Here is a 17572-nt window from a genome sequence, read left to right on the forward strand (position 1 = left end):
TATTCAAGACCCTGATGGCTGCGAAGTGGGCGCCCTCTATCGGCCGCAGCTCCACGGAGGAGCAGTTAGGAAAGCGGGGGCCGCAGCAAAGACCAGGAGCTTTGCGGGCCACCCTTCTGCCTATCCCGGCGTGCTTTGGGTTTTGCCGCGCTTCTTACAGACACAGGACTGCATTTCCCATCGTGCCCTGTGACAGCGAGCTTCTGTCAGGGCTCGGATTCGATTGCCCGAACCAACGCATGGACTACATTTCCCAGCATGCCCCACGGCGACAAAACTTGAAACTACATTGCCCAGCATGCCCTACGCCAACTCTCAGTTTGGAACCACATTTCCCAGCATGCCTTGCCCTGGGGCTCAGCTGCCGGGCTAAAGTTCTATATGCAACCGTGTGTCCCTAGGGCGGCAACTTTCGCGCTGCGCTGCGCTCAGAGTCTGTGCATCGGGGAGCGGGGCAGTGGAGGGGTCTCTGGGGCAGTGCCGGGTTGGGAGCCTGGCGGGGCGAGCTCAGCGCGGGTGTCCGTCTCCGCTGCGTTAGCCCGGGCTTAAGCCGCGCCCGGCTGAGGCTGAAGATGTCCGGGCATGTAAGTATGTGAGTCCGGGTGGGGAGCCTTCGTCTGTTTGAATAACTCACGTTACCACCCCCCGCGCTGCCTGTCACCCCCGCTCCTGCCCGCTGGCTGCTTCTCCCTCCGGGACGCGGTGGCACCTCGTAGTCTCCCCGCCTCTCTACCGTGTTGTATTTTAACTGGGTAGCTTCGTGGTGCTGCGGGAAGTGTGTGTGTGGTTGTAAGAGGCAGTTTGGCTATAACCCAATTTTTATATCCTACATGCAATGCTCAGATTGGAACAAAAAGTGGTGGGATGGTCACTCCCTTCCTGAGCATTTTCTAAAAAAATCCCCAAACCTGCAAATCTTATTTAGCTACCTAAAGCAATTATAAAACTGTTTCTAGCTATTCCTCACCACCAATATAACTACCGAGTGCCTCCACTCCAATATTATCTTGCTTTTAATCTGAAGACAATAGAATAATATGTGTTTAGATCAAATCAGCTGTCTCCATTTATTGCCCAAGATGCTTCATAAGAGGGAGAGTGGTCTTTACTTTTGAAAAATACTGTCAGTTATTCCATAGTAATGTAAAATATTGTCTGTTAGTCACAGCTCCACTTTTATATGGTAGAGGTGCCAGGAATGTAATTTAACCTGCCAACGCCCAAATATGTGCTACTGACACAAAATGAGAAACCTAACAAAACATAGCTCAGGAAGCTTTAAAGAATACACCGGACTATTATTGTGTAAATTACCTCATTCAATAAACCTCAGTTTATTTACAGTTTTTCTGGTATAAATAACTAAAAGTAATAAAAGTGAGATGAGACAAATGTTTAACTGGGAGAGAGATCAGGTTTGCTCTAAATCAGGAGATGTGCCTTTTAAACAAGGGGCCCCCGTGAGTGGCACAGCAATTTCTGCCTTAGCTAAGAAGTTATTTAGTGTTTGTTTTTCTTTGCCAGTTCTCTGACACAAGCAGCAAGAAAGAAAATGTTAAAATCACAAGTGAGCCCAAGCCAGGGTTTCTGGAGAGACTCAGTGACACTGCTGGAGGGATGCTAATTGGACTTGCGGCATTTTCTCTCTCTTTCTACCTTCTTTTTACCAATGAGGTAAGTGAAACACTATTGACCTTTGAATTTCTTTTCAAGTCCATGTTTACCTCTATGCCCAAAGTCCAGTGTTCTTCAAGACAAAGCTCTTCTTGCTAAAATGTTTGTAACACTATGTTGCTGAACTGTTCAGATTGTCTCCAGGATTCATTAGTAATTTACACGTGAGAGAGGTGGCATGTATGTGGAGAGCCTGAATTGCAGGCTGGTCCTGTAACACCCCCTAGAAGATGGGAGTGTTACAGCAGGATATGAGATGGGATGGTAGAGCCATATATGGAGATTTTATCTAGAACTGAGTGTGGAGAGTAGAGAGAGAATATGACTGAGTAAGATAATCCACTCCACTGCCAATGGATCTTGACTGGGAAGTGCAGAGAAAGGTGGGTCAACAGCACATGACAAGTGTGATTGGAAGAGTTTGCATGGACTTGCATGTGTGTGCTATGTGCTAGTGCACCTCATTTGTGTACATAATTTCTGCTCCGTGCTGCACAGCTGAGAGGCAGTTGTAGTGAGGAGGGAGCTGATGTGCTGCAGGAGCACAGAATGAAGCACTATTGAATATGGGAATTGGAGGTTGTCTAGCTGACTTGTTTCACCAGTCTCAGAAAATGGCTTACCATTAGCGAGCGGGGTGATCATTTTTATCCAGCCTGGTTTTTATTCTCTCATTGCTTCCTCATTCTCTTGGTATATTGCAAGGCTAAATTTTCAGTTAGCTTGATTCTACTTACATGAAAGGAACTGAATACATCTAGCCAAACTGGGCAGATAAATTATCCTTAAGGTTATTTAATGCATTATGTCAAACTGTCTATTTTAATTCATTCCTAGTCTGATTATGTTCTCAATTTTACTACCATGAGAAGTCCCGTTGAAATCAACAGAACTACTCATAGGTAGTAAAGTTAAGTGCATGTGTAAGAGTTTGCGGGATTGAGGCCATAATCTGTTATCCTGAAGGTATTTATACTTAGAGCTGGTTGGAAACTTTGGGGTGGGAGCAGAATTTTGTGAAATTGTATTTCAGATTTTCATCTACAGTTTCTAACCATCGCTATATAAATGAAGGAAGGGAACTGTTCACAGGTTTAGGAGATTGTAGGACAAGGAACAATAATCTGAAAATAAGGGAAGAAAAAATGGCTAGATAGTAAATCAGAACAATTGGACAGTGGAACAGAGTCACGATGGTATCACCATTACAGTTATTCAAAAACAACAGGTAAGGTAAAAGGTGAGAGAGAGTAATTTTAGGGTCCTAGCCTGCAACTTGTATGTGCCTGCAACATCCATCAAAGTCATTGTGAGTGTTACATGCATAAGGATTGCTGGATTGAGCTCTCATGCTAGTGTAAATCAAGAGCAGTTGTTTTCTTCAGTAGAACTACATGTGTGGGAAGTGGGGTTTTTTTTTAAGGGTGCCACCTGTTATTGCTAGTCTAATTATCCCACAAACTCTTACTCATGGGAGTAATCCCTGTGCACATGAGTAGTTCCATTAACATCGGTGGGGTTAGTTTCACAAATAAGTACTACTCTCTTAAGTATCAGACATAAGATTGTGACAGCTTGGAAGTGCAGATGTGTTCCGTGGTTACATCCATGGAGGCTGAACCTATTAGCACTTCATGGAAGCTGTGGCCCCAACTCCTACTAAACTAACAAAGTGGCCCTCTGTGACTGTACCTCCACATGTTCTTTTTTCTCTTTTAATTGACTACAGGGACGAGCTTTGAAGACAGCCACTTCCCTTGATGAGGGGCTTTCTCTCGTGGTCCCTCTTGACAATATTCACAGCGTGTTTCAACAGAATGAGGGAAAACTAGTGCACTTGTCAGGTGCCCTTAGAACATCAAAGGTAAATAAACAATAGTTGGTTTGAAAATAATGCATGAACTAAAAGGAAGGAAAACTCTTTACTGCCAGATTAAACCTATACTTGCTTGATATGAAATACTACTGTGGGCTGTAAACCTCCCATCTGGAAATGTTCCTCCCCATTCCTGTGCTGTGTGTTTGGGAGCCAGCTGTGCGTTCCTGAAGACACAAAGTCCTGAGGATCTTACGCTGCAGAGGCTGTGCATCTTCTGGGTTATTCCAGAGATAGTGATGTTGTTTGTGGTCAGTTCTTTTTGCAAGCGAGAATGTGATGGAATAGCGGTCAGCAGAAAAGAATAAAAGGTTCTCTTCAAATGGGTTCATGCATGGTTTAATGGTTAGAAGTGAGAACCAGGAATCCTGGCTCAATTTCCTTGCTGTGCCAATGGCTTGCTGTCTTGGATTCTTCAGGTCAAATTCACCAGTGGTATAAGCAAATAGGGTTTTTACATCCTATCCATCACTGAGATATCTCTGTGGCTTCATGAAATTTCACATACTTTTTACAGTGATAAATGTGGTGTCTCATCCACAAAATGGAGATACGTTCTTATCATGTGGTTTTGGGAAGCTTAATTAATGTGTGTAAAATTCTTCAAGATCCTCAGATGAAAGAAGCTACAGCTTAGAAATTCAGAGAAATAATTGTTCCTGATGTGTTGTTATACTTTTATTCCATCATCTGTCTTGCTGTATGTCACTGGGGCCTTTTTCTTTTTATTTCAGAGTGTTTTTGAAGGAAAAATTTTACATGACATCCCCTTTACTTTTTCATCACAAAGTGAGCTCTCCCCAAGATAAATTCACAAGATCTGCTCTGCTAGAATCAATAATGAAAAAATGCAGTTTGGAGTTGTCTGAGATGCAGCTTTTTAGACTGACTTGTATTTTATTTATATCCTATAGCCTTTGTTTGATCCCAGCTATGGGCTCTCCATCCAGGCTGTCAAACTGAAACGTCAGGTTGAAATGTATCAATGGGTAGAATATGAAGACTCCAAGTAAGTCATAGGCTCATCATTTTGACTTCTTACCAGAATCCAATCACAATTTAAGGAAAAGGCACTGGCTAATTACCTTTTTTTTTTTTTTTTGATAACGTGATGGCCCTAGAGCCCTTGGGTTTTCACAATTTCATTTAATTTTGGTTTAGTGATTATGGCCCCAATCCTGTAATGAGCTCTATGCAGGTGGATCCAATTGCAGGAGAATCCCAACAACCTCCAGCAGTATGTGAAATGTTTTCCCCATCCCCTAACCTCATATAGTACTATATCAGACCTCTTGAAATCTAAGATACAGCTGTGGCTTTTACCTTCTATTTTCTGATACAATTCCATAGGCTCCTGGAATATTAATTTGTTGATGTCTGTAGAATCCACACATGCATAACTTATAATAATTTACAAAAACGGTTGAATACACTTTTCTAAAAAGTATAGAAATCAATGATTTTTTTTTTTAAAGTGGCACTAAGGATCGTACAGACTGATCAATGTGGATGTGCCCCTGCGGAACCCTGCTGACTTCCATGAGTCTCTGTGGCTCAGTATTGCCTAGGACTTCTCCCTGCATTGATCATTTTGCAGCCCATAATCTCGAAGCATTTGCTCCTGATGTCTTAAGTTTTTTAAGTGCAAAGTCTAGCTGCAGAGTAGAGAACACTTTCTGGTATCGCCCTGCTGAACCCTCTCCACTGTTGAACTCTCAAACTCGAGAATGGAGGCACAAGCTCATTTTTGACCTCCTTTGCCAGAAAGTAAACACATTTTAAATGGCTTCTGCTGGATCTGGAAACCTCTCCATGTTAAACATGGATTCTTCCTTTCCTCCCCTTGATGATGATGAACTTTCTTAGAACAAGTAAAACCCACAATTTAAGATGTGAATTCTGTGGTAAACTACAGCCCTTGATCATTGGCTGGAATGCCGTGAATGGGTAACTAGGTGAAACTTAATCAGATTAGATAATCTAAGGGTCCCTTCTGGCCTTAAACTCTGTGAAAGTGTCTAATCAATACCATGATCTTAACATAACCTAAAATGTTTTAAAATATATTTAGTATGATATACTGGTTAGAACAGAGGCCTGGGAATCCAGATTCATGGGTTATATTCTCAGCCCTGCCAACAGCCGTGACTCAGTATGTGGCCTTGGGCAAATCACTTAATTTCCTCTGTCTCAATTCGCCCATCTATAAAATGGCTACACGAGAAAAACAGTATCTGAATTTTGGATTATCCAAACTTTTTCTACCCCTCCCCCCCAATTTCAACAGTCATATAAAAAACCAAAATTAATTTCTGTAAATTCCAGTTTCTTGAATGTCTCGGGGTCATCCAAAACTTTCAGTTCATTGGAGTTTGCCTGTAATAATCTTAGTGGCACCTTCGTCCCAGTGGGCTGTGAAGCTTTCAAGAGGGAATGTAGGAAAGGTCTTTTAGCTGCTTTGCTGACAGGTGCAATAGAAGAGCAAAGCATTATTATTATTATTTACTGATTATTTTACTGACATTTAAACAACAACATAATTTGCTATCATAAAAACTTGTTATGGATGTCTGTAGCTTTGGGTATGGAATCAGGACTCACTATTTGGGAAACTGTTATAACACTCAGAAAACAATCATCTAGAAAATTATGAAGATGCAGAAAACAAGAGGTCCCCAATTTAGAGAGTGTCTACATTTACAGCACTGTGTAAAGTACGGGCACCACACATGTAGCTACACGCCACAGTGAAAGGCAGCTACATCCGCACTTGTCACTGCAGTGTGTAGCGCGCCACAGTCCAGGGCTTCAGCAGCGGGGAAAGGATCTGTCAGCTCCCCTCTGCCAGAGCCTTTCCCCGCTGCTGGAGCCTTTCACTGCAGGAGGGAAAGGCTCTGGCAGCAGGGAGGCAGCAGTGTAGACATGGGAGGCATTGGTTGGGTGTGGTATAGAGCTGTGTGGGGTATATACTGTAGGGTTCAGGGATGTAGGAATCTCTACTCTACTCACCAAAGCTGTGCCTCACTGTCTACTCCGCTATGTATACCTGTGCTAGCTGGGTACTGTCTCTATTCTAGAGTAGGTGTCTGTACTCTACACACTGCCATCACAGTAACTACCTATAATATGCATATGATGCTAATGGCAGTAAGAGTCCTTGGTTTAGGGCAGTGGTTCTCAGTCCTTCCCATATCGGGCTCCCCACCACTAATCTAGTGGACACCTCCCTTCCAGTTAGCTATATGGGAAGGGCAGGGTGTGTGCCACTTCATGATACCTGTCTGCAGGATTCCCCCCTGACCTTGCTGTTCAGAATCCATTATTTAGGGAAATGTTCACTTCATTCTAAAGATAAGTTTGGCTTGTGCTTGGTTTCCCATGGGCTTCCTTAAGTTTCACTTGTGCGGTGGGCCCTGTCCTGACCTTCATGCTGTGTGTGTTTTCTTCTGCAGAGAATATGAGGAGAATGGCGAAGTTAAGAAAGAAACAAGATATTCTTATAGTAAGTTTATCAATGCACAGTACTCCCCCTTTGAATTCAAAATGTGGTTTGCATGCTGATTTAAAAATAAGTCCTATAGTGCCCTACTAGGAAGAGAGGAAAGGAGTTTGGAGGAACAGGGAAAGATTCATTCCATGCTCCCTTAGCAAATGGCAGAGACTTTGTTCCATGAGGTAATTGAGATGAGGACCAAACTGGGACGCTGTTCATGAATAACCTAGAAATCCCAAAATGTCTTCAGGCTTGGATAATCAGAGCGGGTGACTGGGAGGAGTGGCATGTGTACTTCATACTGTATATGTAATGTATTGAAAGACTGCTCAGGCACTGGTGTCAGCCAGTGGAAACGCCCAGTATCTTGAGTGCCTCCGCCTTTTGACAAGCATTTGGCAAAAACTATAATGCACATCTGGCAGAAGCAGTAGAGAGGATTATTTTCCTCTTATTCTGAGCTACCCGATGGCAGAAAATAAATACTCTGACTCTGAGTCATCACATCTCAGGAGATTAGTCTCTGAGCCTCATTTGTCCCTGATTCAAGCACATGGGCATGTAATGTGGGTATGTAACAATGCATGTGCATGATTATAAAAAATACCATCAGCCTATTGGAATATAGAGCTCCCTGATATGGAGATATATCAGGACCAGAACTGGTGGCTGTGAGCTAAAGGAGCTGCCCTACATTAGAAGGGAACTAATATAGACTGGACCGGTGTGTTCCATCCAATAGTTGTCAGTAGGTCACACAAGAGAGCATTCCATGCAAGCACCCCCACTTCACCCTTTAATGTGGATCCCTTGCTTTGTCTTTGTCCCTGCATGGAAACATGGAGCTTTCCTTATTTAGCAGATGAGCTGCACAAAGAAGAGGGAAGAGATTATAATGCTGCAGGAGTAAGAAGGAAGCTGCCAGATACTGAGCATCTCAAGAAGCTGCTTTGTGTTTCTTTGCGGTGAAGACAGTAGCACAACTTTGTGTCCTACAGGGGCTTCTTCCCCTCTCTGTCTGCTGGATCTCCACACTGAACCAGCTTGTTCCAGCAGAACAGTTATCCCTTCTCAGCCAGCCAGAAATCATCCAGTGATGGGAACCGGGGTGGAATCCTGGCTCCACTAAAGTCAGTGTCAAAACTCCCATTGACTTTAGAGGAGCCAGGATTTCACACCAGGTAGTCTTTCCCTAAATCCTTCCATTCCTTTATAAATATGTCATGAGACGTAGGTGTATATAGGAAACCTTTTTAAATGTACATCTTGGTGTAAAGACTGTTACTGCAAGTATAAGGCACCTTGCCTAAAGCTTGTCGTCTCCATCTGTGGCATTTAAGCAGAACATTCCTGATTTTAGTGTTTTTAACTCTTCTCTTCCCAACTTCTGTCCCATTTTCCTTAGACACTGAATGGAAATCAGAAGTTGTGAACAGCAGAAACTTTGATCGAGAGATTGGCCATAAAAACCCCAGGTAATTCTGACTTTAATATAATATTTTGAATTTGATACACATGCTAACTGACTAATCCTTACAGCACTCTGTGAGGTAGTGAAAATTATTGTTGTTTTATAGGTGGGGAAACTGAGGTACAGACACGGCGCGGGAGGGGATTTGCTCAAGGGTACCACAGTGAATCAACAGTGGAGCCAAGATTAAGTTATTTATATTATAGATAATAATTAATAGGCAGGGGGTCTTCCTGACTTCAACTGTATTGTGCCCCTGGAGTGTGCTGCCTCCAAGTATGAAAACTAGAAAGGATTCCTTTCTGACTTTCATAATCCATCAGTGAAGCATGGAGCTATTAAAAATACAAAAATAGAATGACATCCCGTGTGATTGTCATGCCAGATGCAATAGTGCACGCATCTTTTGACAGCGCATATGCAAGATCACAGATTGGTTTGTGTCAGTCACTCAAGGCATAATTTATTTTTAATTACTCCTTGCTGCCACATTTTGACTTATTGAGTTATTAACTTTTGAGTTATTCTTGTAAGATCCTTGGGGTAGGGACCTTCTTTTTGTCCTGTGTTTGTACAGTGCCTAGCACAGTGGGGTTCTGATTTAGAAGCTCCTAAGCACTATGGTAATACAAATAATATTACATACAGGTTCTTATACTACCCTAAACATGGTAGTATCTGAGCATTTTCCAGTGGTGTGATGTGGCAAAGAATGTCTATAAGGATAGGTGGGAAAACGGGCATTTGGGATTTTGCAAAATCTCTGCGTCTTTGCTTTGGAGATCTGGACTTTCACAAATGTCCCATAAACTGAAGCATTTTTATGCAAGTGGAATTTTGTTTCCAATATATTCAATGTATTTTTAACAAATTGGCACCATGAGCAATGTGAATAACTTAGAGCTGGTCAGAAAACATGGCAGGGTGGAGGGACTGTTGTCAGTTTTCCTTTATTTTTTTATTGACATTTTCCAACCAGATCTACCATTAAGATTATTATTTGAAAGCAAATCACATTCTGCTTGTAGGGCTGCCACAGGAATAACAATAAAATATGTAGCAGCCCAGAGTCAAATGGTGCAAGCCATAAAAGCTGTGAATGCCATTGTAAATGAGTTACATGCCTGACTGAAACCCACCAATTTGAACACTAAAATTTACAGTTCATGCCTTTCTGATGGGAACCTATGTCTTTCAAGTCGGTTTTAAATGTGTCAAAGTGCCTTATCCCCTCATTAGCTATTATAAGTGTAAGAGACTCAAATTCTAAGAAACAGTTTGTAGGGAAAAGATATGGTCTTTGAATTTATTCTTTCTTTTATAGGGTGCTCTCTCTATATGTATCTTGGGCTTTGATCCTTCAAACACTTATTATGCATGTTTGTTTGCTTTACTACCTTGAGTTATCAATGGAACTATTTATGGTAGTAAAGTTAAGCACATGTGTAAGTGCTTCCAGAACTACTGGAGCTTCAGCTACTACTATAACTTGATCATGGTTTTTAAGTCCCAACTTGGGGAGAAGATTTCTGATAGAGGGCTCTTTAATTTACCAGACACAAAGGCATAGCAAGATCCAGTGGCTGGAAGCTAAAGCTAGGCAAATTCAGACTTTGAAATAAGATTCATTTTTTAAACCATAATGGTAATTAACTCTTGGACCAAGTTACTTAGGAATGTGATGGATTCTTCATCATGTGAAGTCTTAAATGGCTTTCTAAAAGAGATGCTCTAGCTCAACTAGAAGTTATGGGCTAGATGTGAAAAATCACCTGGTATAATTCTCTGACCTGTGTTATGCAGGAATGAGACCAGATGATCATAATTGCCCCTTCTAACCTTAGTAACTACTAATGGTCCTATTACTGTAGTATCTGAGCACCTAACAATCTTCTAATGTATTTATCCTTACATCATGGCAGTTATTTAACTCACAGGGACACTCTCACTCTCACAGGTCTTTGTCTGTCTGTCTCTCTATCAGCATGCGTACAGTATTTTGTGCTTCTGTGTATTCTATATTGTTGGTCAAGAGTGTGCTCATAATACTAGAATTTATACAGAGGTTATTTCTTTCCCCCAAGTGCCATGGCTGTGGTATCTTTCACTGCAATTGCTCCTGACGTCCAGGTGGGCAGTTTCTTTCTTTCAAAAGGTAAGGGATGTTTTTTACTTATATAACAAATACACACTGGGTCAAGTACATCAATGGTGTAACACCATTAAGCTCACTGGCGTTGCACTGCGGATGGCTTTTGGTTCATTATCTTTTGGGATGGCGGACTTTTAAATGGCTGTCTAGGGCTAACAAAATGGATCCTGAAGTCAGTGCGCCACCTGAGACCTACATTTGGCTCTTTATTCTGCTCAGGTCTTGTTGAGAAAATTGACAGTTTTAAGCAGATGAGCCTGTCGAAATTGGAGGATCCGCATGCTGACATTACTCGAAGAGGAGATTACTTTTATCACAGCGAGAATCCCGGGCGTCCAGAAGTAAGATGAAGGGGCTTTGCAAAGACCATCAAGGCAGCAACTAAAATCTATTCATCGAAGAAAAAGTAGGGTTTTATCCTGCAAGCTGCACGCCACTCTCGTCTCCCATTGAAATCAATGGCAGTCCTAGTGCTGAGCAGTTTGCCAACTTAGCTCTGACTGCAGAGCTAATGGAAGAGTGATTAATTTCTGTATATCAAAGGAACTTCTGATCCTGCCCTCACCCTCCTCTTTCTCTTCTTGAGTGTCTTCTTCCTGTCTTAGACTGACAGGCTAAGAAGATGCTTTTAAATTTAAAGAAACAGGACCAGGGCTAATGCTATTCTCGCATAGGTGGGTTTCATCGGTGTCTAACTGGTCTTGTCTGAGTTAGGTCTGCTCAGCGCAAGTGAACTGAGCGCAGTAATGAGTGAGCCAGGTCGATGCTGGCTGGCACTGCCTGCCTGCGGCTGAGGAGCGCTAACTGTAACTCTCTTTGGGAGCCCATCCTTGCCACTCCTAAATCAGACAGAGGGGAAAGTGGCATAAAGCTTGCTCTCCTTTGGGACTTGAGCTGTGCTGTCTCTGCAGCCCTCCCCTTCTGCCCACCCAGCCTGGAAAAATCACAACCCAGGAATCTACCTGGCTGTCTCACATGCTGGTGCAAAGCCTTATGGCACAGCATCCTCCCATGACATTCCCGTGCAGAGTGGCTTCGCTGGGAATCTTTTGTTGAAGTAAATCTTTATTAACTTATGATGATTTCCCTATTTTCAGGTGGGAGACCTTCGTGTTTCATTCTTCTATGCGGGTCTGAGTGGAGACAAGTCCCACCGGGGCCCAGCAGATGTGGTAAATCTTCAGGTTCTCCAGTAATTTTCTCCCTAAGGCCCCAGTGCTGTAATAAGTAAAGCTCTTTGATTGGTTCCTCTGCCTCTTGTAAGGTGACCGTGATTGCTCGTCAGCGAGGGGACCAGTTGGTTTCGTACCAAACCAAGTCTGGAGACATTCTGCAGATTCTTTATCCTGGCGATCTCTCTGCTGAGGTGAGTTATCCCGCAGCATGAGTAAACTATTGGAGACAGCTAGCATTGAAACTGGAGGAGGTAGCAAGAAGCAGAGAATGGGACAGTGAGTTTCCTCCCTCTTCACGTTCCATTTGCAGGGGAAAGATCGGGTGGTAAGTTACCAGTCTGCTACTGGACAGGAGAAATCTGGTCTGAGTATTGCCTTTCCTGCCTCTAATCTCACTGCTAGAGGGCAAGAAAGTTGTGAGCCTGTGTCCACCTCCCTCATCCCCCCCCCCCACCCTGGTCTTTGTGTATGCCTAACCTTTGCTCTGTCTCAGAAGAATGCAAACTCTGTGTACTCTTACCCTATTAGCAGTAGCCAGTTTGGCTGTTTCATTCTTGCTCATTAAATAGTGATTTGTGGCTAAAGTTACCACACAAAATAACTTCCTTCTGCTACTGCTTACTTCTGCTGTAAATGAGAGAGTGACTGTGGGTACAGTAATGTCTGTTAGTGGACCTAAGAGATTACCTCACCCACCTTGCCTCTCTCATGCCCTGAGACCAACTCAGCTGCAACAACTCTGTTGGAAATTCTTTGCCCCCACCGCATTGTTTGCCATCTGTTTGTTTCATGATCACCCAAATACTTTCTAAAGGTGATATTTTAAAAAGTTAGTTCTTTAATTAAAGCCTGTAATTCCACCCCCACCCCTTCCAAAATCCTTCCCTTTTAAGGGACCTAGACATTAAAAACAATTTGTTAGTAAAGTTGGGTAGGAACCCTCAGGCAACTAACTGGGTTCCAATAAACCCTGCATGTTCCAGCAGTTTGGTGATTCACTTACTCCCCTGGCAGGTTGGCTTCCATTAGTGATTGTTTTGTGCCCTGCTGCAAAGATCCTTGATGCCAAGTATTTGAGTTCCCAAAAGCAGGTGAACTGGCTCTTGCTTCAGGCTGATCTGGAAAGAGATAAGAAATAGTAACAACTTTCATTGTAAGATGTGAACCTTAATATATTTTTACTTCAGCAGAAACAGAGACACCACCAATGTAGAAATTGGTCCAAACAGGATACAAGTAGTTTCCAGGAGGTGTCTTACTACTATAAAATCTTTATAAGCAGTTGCAGAGCATCTCAAAGCATGTGTGAACTTAATTCATTAATGTAGTACATGTGGTTCTGAAAATCTCCTTTACTAAAACTGTTTGCTAGGCAGTGTCTTGTTTTTGAAACATGCCCACATTTCTAGTCAGCAAAACACACGTATCTCTTCTGAATAAAAACAACAAAATTAATTAATATGCAGCTCTTTTACAATTTTCCCTGGTCCCAATGGAGGTTGCTGATTTTAGTGCATGTGTTTGAATAAGGAGAGAGAGAAGGCAGCAATCTTTACAGAGGTGTAAGCACACTAGTTTTTGATTAAATGGTTATCTGATTCTTTCTTGATAGGGAAATGGATGCTCCTTATTTGAGTTCATCAGCAACAACAATTGTGCACTTTTCAGGTGTGTCCTCACCTTTAGTCACAGGTGTGACAGAAAATTTTGGGGACCAAGTTAGGACTCCACAAAGATGCCCTTGGCCCTGCCGTTTGGCCACTGCTGTAACATGTTGGGCTGCTGTTGAGGGAGGAAAAAAAGCCACACTTTTAGCAGCCAAGATAGTATTGCAAATGGCCCTGTATCTCTTGGGAAGCATTAATATTTCCAAGCATGATCAGCTGTGATGTATTTATTCATAAGGTTCAGGAAGCAGCAGGATTTGGGGCTTGGAGGAACCCAGAAATTGGCAATGTGTAACAGTGTTTGGGTTTCAGGAGGTGTTTCAAAAAGAGCATGAAAGTAACACCATGAAGACCTGGGGTCTCCGTGCAGCTGGCTGGCTGGCGATGTTTGTAGGCATCAACCTTATGACCAGAATCCTTTACACTTTGGGTAAGTCTGTTACTAGAAACAGAGCTCGGTTTGGAGATGGGACCTGACTCAAAACACTGGATCCTAATGATAAAATGACCGACACACACAAATGAATTTTTGGGGGGAGGAGAATTTGAATCGGGATCTGAACTTTGCTATTGGCCTCTAAATCGATAATGATCAGACCCAAAATCCCAGATCCAAACGTCTGCTTTGTGGGTGTATGAAATCTGGATCAGAACTTTGAGACTTGAACCCATGTAATTTAGAATGTGGATTAGGTCACAATTCATGGTCTCGTCTCTCAGTCTAGTCCCCAGCGGGTGCTTACCAAAGTCAGAGACTGATAACACAAGCTGGGCAGGTTCTTTAAAGACTTTCCCCATGCATCTCTATCAGACCTGCTATTGTTTCCAAATACTGAACTGCCATGTCTGAAGTCTGAATTGTTGTGATTATTTGTATTGCAGTAATGCCTTGAGTCCCAGGCCACCACTGTGCTAGGCGCTGTACAAACACAGAACAAAAAGATGGGCTTGAATTATTTGTATTTTAGTTTAAGGCAAATGTTACAAGAAGAAACTTGGCAAAAGAGTGTTTTTTACATTAAACTTGCATAAATTGAATTCCAGAGCTACCTCTTGCTCTGAAATAACATCTATCCCATATTTTGAGAAAAACATTCATGGTACTTGAGACTCCTCAGGGAAGTTTATGCAATTTCCAGTTCTCAGTGAAATGTGACCAGTTATACCTAGTCTTTCCTCTTGTGGCTTTCACACACATCTATCCTATGTACTTTAAACATAAGCAGAAGGATGGCCTTGTAGAGGGGGGAGGGATAGCTCAGTGGTTTGAGTATTGGCCTGCTAAACCCAGGGTTGTGAGTTCAATCCTTGAGGGGGGCCACTTAAGGATCTGGGGCAAAATCAGTACTTGGTCCTGCTAGTGAAGGCAGGGGGCTGGACTTGATGACCTTTCAAGGTCCCTTCCAGTTCTAGGAGATAGGATACCTCCATTAATTTAATTTAGATATGGGACAGGCTTGGCCATTAGGAGGCTTTGGATTCTATTACCAGCTCTGCCATACAATTACTGTTGTATCTTGGAACAGGTATTTAACTACTTTGCCTGACTTTCCCTATCTGAAGAGAAGGGGAATGACCCTTCTCAACATCTCTGGGATGCAGTTGCTTTCCTTGTCCATATTTGTAAAGTGATCTGAGATCCTCTGATTGAAAGGACTGTGGAAAGACCTTATCCATTGTTCATTGAAGTGGATGGGAGTCTTTCCGTTGATTTCACTGGCAGCTGTATGGGGACTCTAACCACAATTTTTTAGCAGTATTAAAACTTACAGCTGTTCACATTGTCGAATGTTTCATTTTCTGTTTAATTTTTCTTCCTAACCACAGTGGATTGGTTTCCTGTTGTTCGAGATCTGGTTAATATTGGACTTAAAGCTTTTGCTTTTTGTATAGCCACCTCACTCTCCCTGCTAACTATTTCTGTGGGGTGGCTCTTCTACCGCCCACTATGGGCTCTACTGATTGGGTTGCTGTCTGCCGTTCCTATTGTGATTGCAAAATCCCGGGTTCCACCAAAGAAGCATCAGTGAAGATGGAAGAATTCCTTTTTTTCCCTTGCACTTGGATCCTGTTTTTTTAATCCTTTGAAGCCCAGTGCATTTATCATGTTTCAAGCTATTACAACATGCTTAAGGCACATTACAGTTCAGAATCTTGACTCCCTGCACCAGAGAGTCCAGTAGAAGACCAAGATGCAGTTTTTTTTATGCTTATTATACATCCATGAGAAAATGTAACTGTAGAAGCTGCAGTTTGGAGTGGGTGATATTCTGTGTATTTAGAGGAGGAAACAGCATTTGTTACTTAATTATTTGCCAATCCTTACTTGTTAAAAGAACAATGGTGTGTGCTATTTACACGGAAATAGGGACAGATTTAATTAAGCAATCCATGATGTGCAATCTCTAGCAGATTTTGTGTGCCTGCCTCATTTAACTATTCCCTCTATTTTCTTATGTACACAGAGAAATATACTTACGTTGACAATGTTTTGAAATGCGTGTTCATAGACAAAATGCTGCTTGCATCTGAGTGAAAGCTGTGTTATGTATTTAATTTGTTTTCAGTAGTTAGAAAGCCATGTATAATGTGTAAGGTTTTCAAAAGTAATTAGTGATTTTGGCTGCTCAGGCCCCTTTAAAACATAACAAGTCGATTTTCAGAAAGCCTTCACCTACTCAGAACCCTTTGGGTGCCCAAATGAGACAGCTTCAAGTTGCTAGCATGTCTACCTTGTTTTGTAAAACTTTAAAACTGATTTCAAATTCCACCTGCTTAAAGGGATAGTCTAAGGTCAAAAATCGTAAGAGCTTGAAACTAAGAACTGATGTAACCTGTAAAACTAGTGTAAACTCCTGTACTTAAAAACTGATGTAATGTTTTCCCATTTATTTCACTTCATTTGGCTAATGAAAGATGCATCAGAGACAAACTGAGTACTTGTATAAGCTGTAGTGTTTGGATTTAAACACTCTCTTGCAGGGTTTGCAACTGCCTCATACTTAAACACCTTAATTGAAATTAAATCATTACAAAATTAGTTAATGTTTTGTAAACTTTAGTAACCTAAATGTTCAGCTGTGTCATGTTAGGGGGGGAAGCAACTCCACATCTAACCTCTCACTGATTCATGTTTACATTTTTCTGCTAACCCCTTCTGTATTATTTTTAAAAGTACATTTGCTTCTAACAACTTGGGGCTGTCTTTCAGCCTGCCTTTTCCTGTGCTTCCACTTTTGTAAGCACAACTGATGTTTAAGAAGAATACCTAATTCCATGCACAAAGCGGGAACGTGGCAGCTCACTGACCTCAACCTTGGTTTTCAAAATCTTATCCCTTAAAGTCCAGTTAAGAACTTCAAGAAAGCTTCCTTCCCCTTACTACAATATTTTACTTGAATATATCTAACGGATGAAGAAGGGGATTTTGCTTGCTTGGGATCTTATACAGGAGAAACTACACCAAAGCTGAGGAATGTGAAAGGCATAGTCCTTAAATCCACTTAACACATACAGGTGACATGTTTAAGGAATCAGGCCATGTGATTTTTAAAATCAGTTTCTGTAGGTACTAGATTTATTAGCATTAGTAACTTATCTAACAGCCCAAGGACTATTTAAAAGTTGACTACAAGATGTAGTCATCTTGTACAAGATTCTCAAGGCTTTAGTGATGGGGCAATTTGTGAAAGGTTTTTTTTTTTTTTGCACAAAACTATTAAAAAATAGAATGGCTTGTAAAATATAACTTTGGGCAGTTGCTACTTCTTGAATGAACAATAATCATTGTGAAGTGGTGCCCTTTTATTCCTGTTGGTATCCAGCCAGTGTTGGTTCAGTTTCAAGTCTCTAGGACCCTCTTCTACTCCCAATGAAGTCAATTGGAACAGGCTCTTAGGCAGGTTGCCTGGATATACAAATAGTCTATTAGTAAACTTATGCAGTGTTTGTCTGCTATTTAATCATTGCAGTATATCTTCCAGTACCTCAAATTGTGTTTTCCTTTTAGGGAACAATGTGTTTAACAATGCTCAGTGGTTTAAGCATTAGCCTGCTAAACCCAG

The 17572-nt window shown here is 41.9% G+C and overlaps 1 protein-coding gene across 2 annotated transcripts; it reads left to right on the forward strand.

Annotated features, from left to right (window-relative positions):
* Positions 1–537: 537 nt before the first annotated feature.
* Positions 538–16178, forward strand: TMEM43 (transmembrane protein 43). 2 transcript variants are annotated; one of them, XM_065407631.1, is made up of 13 exons: positions 538–584; positions 1525–1674; positions 3404–3538; positions 4465–4559; positions 7003–7052; positions 7310–7312; positions 8449–8518; positions 10599–10669; positions 10886–11007; positions 11764–11838; positions 11931–12032; positions 13821–13938; positions 15336–16178. In XM_065407631.1, the coding sequence occupies exons 1-13, from the start codon at positions 573–575 to the stop codon at positions 15536–15538; spliced, it is 1206 nt and encodes a 401-aa protein (XP_065263703.1). In that variant the 5' UTR covers positions 538–572; the 3' UTR covers positions 15539–16178. The 2 variants fall into 2 exon arrangements, with proteins under 2 accessions (XP_065263703.1, XP_065263702.1); XM_065407630.1 differs by lacking the exon at positions 7310–7312.
* Positions 16179–17572: the final 1394 nt, after the last annotated feature.

Source organism: Emys orbicularis, chromosome 7 (genome assembly GCF_028017835.1).
Source record: "Emys orbicularis isolate rEmyOrb1 chromosome 7, rEmyOrb1.hap1, whole genome shotgun sequence".
In the NCBI taxonomy this organism is placed as follows: domain Eukaryota; kingdom Metazoa; phylum Chordata; order Testudines; family Emydidae; genus Emys; species Emys orbicularis.

Bases quoted from the DNA above. Each gene is read 5' to 3' on its own strand.
- TMEM43 (XM_065407631.1), top strand. The intron at 3,539-4,464 runs GTAAATAAACAA...TATATCCTATAG, and splicing joins GTGCCCTTAGAACATCAAAG to CCTTTGTTTGATCCCAGCTA. The intron at 12,033-13,820 runs GTGAGTTATCCC...TTTGGGTTTCAG, and splicing joins CTGGCGATCTCTCTGCTGAG to GAGGTGTTTCAAAAAGAGCA.